Here is an 8886-nt window from a genome sequence, read left to right on the forward strand (position 1 = left end):
TTAAACAACACATAATTTTGCATTAGCTCATGTCTTTTCTTTCTACATGTGAATTGTTGTAATAAAATTGTTGAGTATGTGCAGGTGCGGGGGCAGTATTGATTACATAATTACATGATTAAATAATTACAGCTTATTAATTTTAACATGCCTAGCAATATTTTTTTTGTTCCATTACAGTTTACAACAACCCTACCCCCTAACAGATTAATCGAATAAGAGAACAAAAGAACACAGTATTTATGTTGTAGTTAAATTTTACCCTAGGTAAAATATGGTATTTTCGGTTGTTTTATATCCATTGTCATTATCGAGGGTAAATTTAAAACCATGACATTTACATGTGCCTCTATTAAGGCCGAGGTACGATTTTGTCGCATGCAACATGCTTACGACAGGCCTACAACATGACTTAGGGCCATTCAGGTTTGATTTACACGACACAATTCGTGTTGTAGACCTGTCGTAAGCATGTTGCATGCGACAAAATCGTACCGTGAAAATCGGCCTTTAAACAAACGTCTCAGTGAAAGAGCCATATTGTCTATAAGTAGCTGGTTTATTTATCTGACTGATAGTACAGTATGGCAGATCTGTAATGCAAAATGATCTTTCTCTCTTCATGCATTGCAGATCTACATGTATGATGATAGATAACGATCTATAGTGCTGAATAAATGATATACCCCTCTGTACACTATGTGGTCCTAGCATGATGCTAGATAAATATCTATCTCCATGCAATCAATGCAGACCTATTATGCCAGATAATTATCTATCTTTTTGAACTTAATGCGGACCCAGGATACTAGATAATTATCTGTCTCTCTGCACATATTGCAGACCTATGTTGTTGGGTTATCTTTCTCTTTGCAGGGATAGGATGTCAGATAATTCTCTCTCTGCACACATTGCAGACCTAGGAATCTAGATAATAATCTCTCTTTTCTCTGCACATATTGCAGACCTATGATGTAAGATAACTATCTACCTGTCTGCACAGACCTATGATGTTAGATTATCTTTCTCTTTGCACTCATTGCAGAATCAGGATCAGATGTCAGACAATAGACCATATTCGTATTCTCGGTATTGGACTGGAACTAGCTTGCAATGGAGGCTGATGCGGGGGGATATCATTAAGAAGAGCTTCATGTCATTTGCATTTTAAAAGATTAAAATGAGGTTTCAGTTCAATACCATGAATACAAATATGGTCTATTATCTCTCTCTGCACACATTGCAGACCTAGGATGTTAGATAATTACCTATCTCTCTGCATGCATTGCGGCCTTAGGATGTCTGATAAACTATTGTTAAAACATTCTTTTCACAGAATGAATGCAAAGTAAAAACAAAAGCTTACCATCATCATAAGTGGGTGGGGCATTCTGTTGAAAGATATCGTTGTCAGAGAAGGAAACACGTCTGCGGCTGCTGTTTGTTAAGCTGCCATGACGTCGCTCCTGCAATCTTCTTCGAGTGTGACTAAATGTGATGATTGACAGGATAGCAAAAATTGCAGCGCATGCCACTCCTATAACAATGCCAGTGTAATGACGACTGAAATCCATCATTTCTTCATCTTCTTCTTTTCCAACTAGAATGCAAATAAAATGCGGGTTATGGCCCTCAGAGCGAGTGATGAACATGAAATTTCCCTGAACACATGTGGTGAAAAGGACATTTTTTTAAAAATCCAGGTTGTGAGGGGATATTGCCATTATGACCCACCATAACTTTGGAACTTGGTAAAACAACAACAAACAATTAAACAACAAAACCAATAAAAGAGCAAAACACAAACGGTGAATCAGACTTAATATTAATTTGAGCCTTACAGAAAAACTGAGACTGGGAGGTAGGTCTATGCTCAATAATTATTAAGTCATGTTCAATTTGCATTGAGGGGGACGGGGAGGTCTGAACCTCCTGCCTCTCATGCCTTTTACTCTTGTTACCATTCTTTTTTTACTCCCGTCTCCCACCCCTTCCTGTAGCCGTTCTCTCCTTTTTGCCCCATATCTATTGCGAAATATAACAAAATGTTGCAAAATTCTTCTCGTTTTCTCCCGGTTCCCACCACCTTAGGAATCCCACTTCCTCTTCTCCCTTCTCCCGCTTCCCACTCCTTTTTCTTCCGGGGTTCCAACCCCCTGTCTTCCTCCACATTTGTGTTTTTAAGGTCCAGCCATTTACTCTTACCACGTTTCTAACTGAGAATAAATAGTGTACAGTGTACATGACTGGATATTCCAGGATAACTACTTGGCAACCCCACCTGAGTTGTTGCAAGGGGTAAAGTATATCACACAGTACACTTAGTTGCTTTATGTATGCAAAGGAAACCAAAGTTGTAGCTACTGCCCTCTTGACAGAGTGTCAAGAGTCAGAAGTTGCTTTAAAAATAGTATTGTTTAATTATTTTTTTTTCATGGCAGATTGTGTCATGTGGTTCAAAAATGGCTGACACCCATCAATCAAACTACAGTTATCACTAGATTGTGGATAAAAGGCTGAAATGGTAAACTTACTATACAGACCATTCAGCAGTACATGTCACATAAACATTAAGACAAAACACACACTTAATCATTTATTTAGTAGCACTAACCTTCATCTATTAGACTTGTGGTGTATGTTGCAGTGAAGCCTTGAGCAGAACCAAACCTGCTTGACACAAACTCCACCCTCATGCCGTTTCCTGAAGAGATGATTTCCTTTTCCCAGCCCTCCTGACCTCCACAAAGAGCCACCAGTTTGGTTGACCAGCTATTGATGCCATCACGGATGACCACATAGTCTGGACAGTCTGGCCACTGGTTATAAGCTGCCTCCAAATCAAACTTTCTGTAGATAACATACACACATGTAGTTAATGATAATAGCACTTCGGTTAGCCTAAATGGCACTCTGGTTAGCCTAAAATTACACTGTAGCACTCCAGATAGCCAGTACAGTTAGCTTAGGTAGCTTGCGGTTAGCCTTTTTATTTGGAGTAGGGATTTCTGCCTTACATGCCTCGCCTTGCATGCCTCGCTGCCTCGCACATTTGTAAGACTCATTGAATGAGGTCAAGTATGATGTTGTGGTTTGTGTTATCTGCTATTCAGGCTGAAGTTAATCAGACAGATATCCTGCAAACGACATTATGTAGTTTCCCATAATGTCATACAATAAGCACTTATTAAGCACTGCACATCCACAGTTTATCTAGCTGTAAAATGCATTTTGTTGACAACTTGTGGTAATGTAGCCAACTTGGCCTACTGCTTCCTCGGCTAATTAAATATCAGGTTGTATTCCACATAATTTCAAATACTTTAATTGTCTTCATGATAATTTTTAATTGTTTAATTATTTGGCCAAAATGTATTATCTATAGCTGAGCATTTTTACTAGTACTTGTCGGCGTGCATAGTTTTGAGGCCTTATGCACCTTTTTAACTTGGCACAGAGAAGTTAAGTTACAAGTAGGTTTGAACTTTTCTCACCTTAACACTTTCAAAAATAATCCCCCCCCCCCCGAAAAACACATTGAGTAAGAAAGAGATGAATAAATATAGGAATAGTATACAATGACTCACTTAAACTGTAACTTGATATAGTAACCATCAAGAATGTCTATTTCCCATACACAATTAGCATCATAAGGATAACCAGAGGGGTACCCTGGGGAATAGAAAGTTCCAGACTGGGCACTCACAGGAACACCACACCCAGCTGTAAATGAAAGTGCAAAACACATGTCAGTCAACTTTACTTCATTTCTGTAGTGGATGTGCGGATTTAACCGTGGATGATCCGGATTTAACCAACAATAAAAGAGAACGACGCCATTACACTCGTGTACATTTAATCATCAAAGCTCCAGTGTCATGCTGGGTAATATATACATGGGGGGTGGGGAGGGTAAGGCTTAAGTAACAAACACTACAATTTCTAACTGCAAATGTTGGCAATCTTCCGTTTCTGCAACTTTTAGTACATGTAAATTAAACCACTTTCGAGAAACACATAAATTTTAACTTTAGAGTAAGTAAACAAATCAATGGGACAACTCTCTGATTAACATTAATCTTAGCAAGCGGTTATGACATGTTAAGTTTAAAACTTACATGGTGCAGATGATGTCTTGCAGTCCACTGGAGCTGTTTAAAAAAAAGAAAAGTCAAGTCAAGTTTTATGAGTCAAATGAGCCAATGAGTCAATGAGTCAAATCCCTTAAATTAGAGTTATTATATTGCAAATAGTACTGCTCTTGCTAACCGCAAGCAAACCAGCATGGAACTAACCACAAGCAAACTGGAGTGCAACTTACCACAAGCAAACCAGAGTGGAACTAACTGTAATCAAACTGGAGTGCTCCTCAAAGCTTACACATGTACTTGTATAAAGGGAAATGGTGGTTCAATAGATATACAGTGTAATAACCTACTTTTTGTAAAAATCACCTTGACAATGACTTGTTGACTCATAGCCTTATTTGACTCATAAAACAGGGGACTTCACTATTGACTAAGATTAGAATCTAGTAAGTAAAGCTGTAAATTTGTATCACAGTCAACTCTCTCTAAAACGGACACCGTCGGGACTGGCTTTAACTGTCCGTCTTAAAGAGGTGCCCGTCTTATAGGGAGTTTAGTTACAGTAAAATGACTAAAAAACGGCAGTGACGGGACCAACACCAGGTGTCCGTCTTAAAGAGGTGTCTGTTAAGAGAGAGTTGACTGTACTTGTACTTAATAGGTTTTGGGTGGGTTGGCATTATGGTTGGTATGCTGAGCCTTGTGTGATGTGTATATCCTGGAGTATAAATGGTTATCAATAAATTGTTGAGGGAATCCTGACAAAATGTTTGGTAGTGGCATTGTATGCCATAAGCCATCCCTGATCCCCAGGATTAGCATCCATGGTTTTGCCTTACTACGAAACAGTACAGGTTCATGAGAGCACTCGTTAAGTTGTGAGAAACACCAGCCAACGGCACATGTATGTTTCTTTCCACAAATTCTTGCCTGGTCTTGTCACTTTCTTATCCATGTACACTTCACAACAAATTGTGTTGTTCCACAGAATATCTATACTAATCCAAGAAGGGTAATGGGAATTTATGAGGGGGAGGGAATTTCAAAACCATAAAACTTCTTGAAGTTAATAAGTTTAAGTATGAAATAGTCATAGAAATATGAAATTTCTAGTAGGTTGGGGTGGGGGTTCATACCCCTCCCCCCAGAAAGCCTTCCATGGGAGAGGTATGGATATTTTCTAGAACAACACATTTGTTAATGACAGTTACATGAAATGTTTTCTGGATAATCAAACATTTCATGTATCAATAAAGAAAATTATTCACTGTACACACCTTGACTATCCCGGAAACATCTGTTTCTTACAGCTGCAACTTCATCCCTGGTTAAAGCTTTGTCATAGATCTGTAAACATGATATTCGTCCTTCAAAGCTATCACCTTTTCCTTGTCCACTACCTATACGAATATCTCTGTTTGTACTTAATTTAAATTTCCCCAGATACATTTGTTGCACATCCTTGCCATCTATCCATAATGTTGCAGTCCCACTGTTGTAGTCGTAAGATGCTCCAACATACTGCCACTTATTATGAAGACTGATTGTATGATTGCTAAAGAAGGAAACAGACTTTCCACTACGCTCCAGAAATTGCACAAATACAGAATTAGCATTCAATGTGTGAAGTCCCACACCTCTATAATTGTTATTCAAGTATTGAATGACAGAACCTGCCTGACCAGTTTGAAATATCCAAACAAGAATCGTTATAGATTTCTCGGTGTCCAAGTGTGGACTCTGTGGAATAGTGATGTGACTTGTTCCAACACCAGCAAATTCATAAGCAGTATCTGCAATTCCAAACGGACCTGTTACAAGCTTAACGTCCTGAGCTATTCCACCAAGGTTACCGTAGCAACTTGCATCTGCAGTATTGTAGAGTTTGTTGAGTGGATATAATCCGATAGGATATGGCAGCAAATCTAAATGAAGGATAAGAGAAAACTTAAATAAACTTAAAAAAGGAAACAACAACAACAACAAAAGTCAGTGCCAAGTGTCACTGTTTTACAAATTAAATCAAAAGAATGCGTGCTACAGTGTACCAGAAAGAGGTCTCATGCTTTGTGACCATTTGCTTCTTGTTCTGGAATAATGTCCGCTGTTTGAAATGTATGCTGATCATAATTAGTGGAGGGGGACAAGGGGGCAGGGGTCCGGGAGTAAAGGGGCGGTAAACGGGAGAAAGGAGGGCAGGAAGCGGGATTCTTAAGGTGGCGGGAACCAGGAGAAAAGAAATAAAAATTCGCAACATTTCATTACATTATTTTGCAATAGACATGGGGCAAAGAGGAGAGAATGGCTACTGAAAGGGGCGGGATACGGGAGTAAAAGGTACAGGTGGCAGGAGGTTTAGGCTCCCCCTGTCCCCCTCCACTAATTAATCCAATGATCTTTCTATCATTGGTAAATATGTTGTAGTTCAATTTTATCCTTGGCTCAAATTTGTTTCTTTGTTTTTGGCCATGGTAATGTATGATAATGAGTTTAAACCAAAGGAAAATGAAATTTACACCAAGTATAAATGAATAGGACCTTGAGAGCTTCAATGTTCAAGCATTGTGCTAAAACATATCTGTCAGTTTCAAGACGAGGACTTTTTTCGTACTTGGGAAAATATATCTTAGTATGTGATGCATGCATGCAGGATGATTATCAGGCCTTTACAATTAACAGGAAGCCATGTAAAAAGAGATCTCAGACTTGATTTCTGTTGGGTTCAACAGAAGTGAGGTGCAAGTCAACTTCAATGGATCCTATTTGTCTAGACTTCATATACATTTGTACCTCACATTTCATAATACGTTGAAAGTGGGGGGGGACAGGGGGGTCTGAACCTCCCGCCTCCCGTACCTTTTACTCCCGCTTCCCGTACCGTTTACTCCCGCCTCCCGCCCCTTTCCGTAGGTTTTCTCTCCTGTTTGTTCCATGTCTATTGCGAAATATAATGAAATGTTACGAAATTTCACTTGTTTTCTCCCGGGTCCCGCCACCTTAAGAATCCCGCTTCCCGGCCTCTCTCCTCCCGCTTCCCGCCCCTTTTTTCCCGGGCTCCCGCCCCCTGTCCCCCTCCACTTGAAACATAATGTTTGTGCCCTGTAACCTTTATAGACCCCTAGACCTCATAAACAATGGTTTGCTAACCGCACAAACAATAGATCATGATCAGTAAAAGTGACTGCATGATTTGGAAAATCCCCAGTTGCACTAAAGAGTGAATTGTTATTATGTTGACAGGATTAATATGCCTATTTTTATAACATTTTGCTACTGCACAGCTACAAAGCAAGCTATTTCAGTGTCAGTATCATTTCGAAATTTCAGCAGGCTGACCTCGTTTAATTAAATTCATCGAACATGTAGAATATTGTTGTTATGCAAAGAAGGTTGGTTAAATTTATATTCAATTTTTTACTGAAAATATTAAAGAAATATCATATAATTATCCACAGCATGTTGCTGATACCACTTTGTAGAGTTTTACATCGAGAAATAACCCGTTCCGTTTGTATAAAATGACTGTTAGTTCCCTTTCTTGCATGCTTACGATTATTCATTGAAATGCATCAAATACAACATGTCGGTATTGACACGTAAATGTAAAATGGCGATCGTTCAGAGGTTGTATTTGACTTCGCCGTTCTTGTGCCGTGACTCTCGAATGCACAGTATGAAGTCATCTTGAAATCAAAATGTTTTATTTCACGTATACTTATAACGAATCAACATGTCACACGAGAAAAAAATAAGATTATTAATTTCAAAATCGTTCGTGTTTTGAACAATCGACGCATTCTGGAGAGATATTTTTAGCGTAAGGCTTCAAAACACTACCATTTCTTGCATCTTTTAACACAATTAAACAAATACTTAGGCTCGAATAACTGTAAACATCGCCACAGGAGAAGTTGTTGTAGAGAAAGAAAGCAATAAACACGAGAGCTTACCTTCACAAAACCCGATGAATGGAAACACGACAAGAGTAAACATGGCCACACAACAACAACACCGGTATATTTTGACGAATTCGCCAGCCATTGTGAAGTTTGAAGCCGTTCAATGCCAGTAATATCGAAGGTTTCTGAGCTAAACTGTGTTCGTGTTTCAAGGAAGCAGTGGCGACCTCCAACAGATTAAAATATCAAAGTTATTGCTGGGGCGTACACTACAGACGGTTTCACATTTCACCGTACGCGGTTTTTGTAGCATAGCGAAATGTCTTTTCTTCCGAGATTGCTCAAGATTGCACAAGTGCTGTATCCGATACTATCTCTTCGTAAATGAAAACACATTCGACGAAATAAAACCAGGCCTTTGCACCCTGCAATCTATAAAAGAAGACTTTTAAATCCCTAGCTAGCTAGGCACGATCGATGGTTCACTCAATGAATGGCTAAAATACGCAAGTCACAACACATGTTTTCCCGCGTCCGCGGAAACAATGGAACATCGCGTTTTTCGCCGCAAACAAGCGATAGCGGACGCGAACGTCAATCAAATTGATCAGCGCAAAAAATCGCATCACGTAAAAATTGTGAAGTTTTGAAGAGGCTTGTGATTTTTGGCCAAGAGCTGTAGATTTTTTAACACGTCTTTCATACCTCGCACATGATTAAAATCAGCTGTTTGCGAGAAACAAAGCGAGTAGCAGACTACTTAGGGGGTGGGGGTGGGGTGATGAAATCGAGGCGGGTGGGGTAAAAATGCGACCAAATTAGTTTTTTTTCCTTCTTTGTAATTAGATTTTTCTCTCCATCTTTTTCCTGGAGTGCAAAGATTCAGAAACGCCAAATTA

At 39.2% G+C, this 8886-nt stretch overlaps 1 protein-coding gene across 1 annotated transcript; it reads right to left on the reverse strand.

The window, feature by feature from the left end:
• Positions 1-1366: 1366 nt before the first annotated feature.
• LOC144640793 (uncharacterized) lies at positions 1367-8567 on the reverse strand (the record flags this gene model as incomplete). The annotated part of the gene is made up of 6 exons (XM_078499864.1): positions 8039-8567; positions 5366-6013; positions 4119-4151; positions 3588-3723; positions 2615-2850; positions 1367-1600 (listed from the first exon to the last, which is right to left on the reverse strand). Coding segments are annotated over exons 1-6 (1378 nt in total), but the record flags the coding sequence as incomplete, so codon positions are not given.
• Between the last annotated feature and the right edge of the window lie 319 nt (positions 8568-8886).

Source organism: Oculina patagonica, unplaced genomic scaffold, assembly GCF_052425735.1.
Source record: "Oculina patagonica isolate OP01 unplaced genomic scaffold, crgOcupat unplaced480, whole genome shotgun sequence".
Classification (NCBI taxonomy): domain Eukaryota; kingdom Metazoa; phylum Cnidaria; class Anthozoa; order Scleractinia; family Oculinidae; genus Oculina; species Oculina patagonica.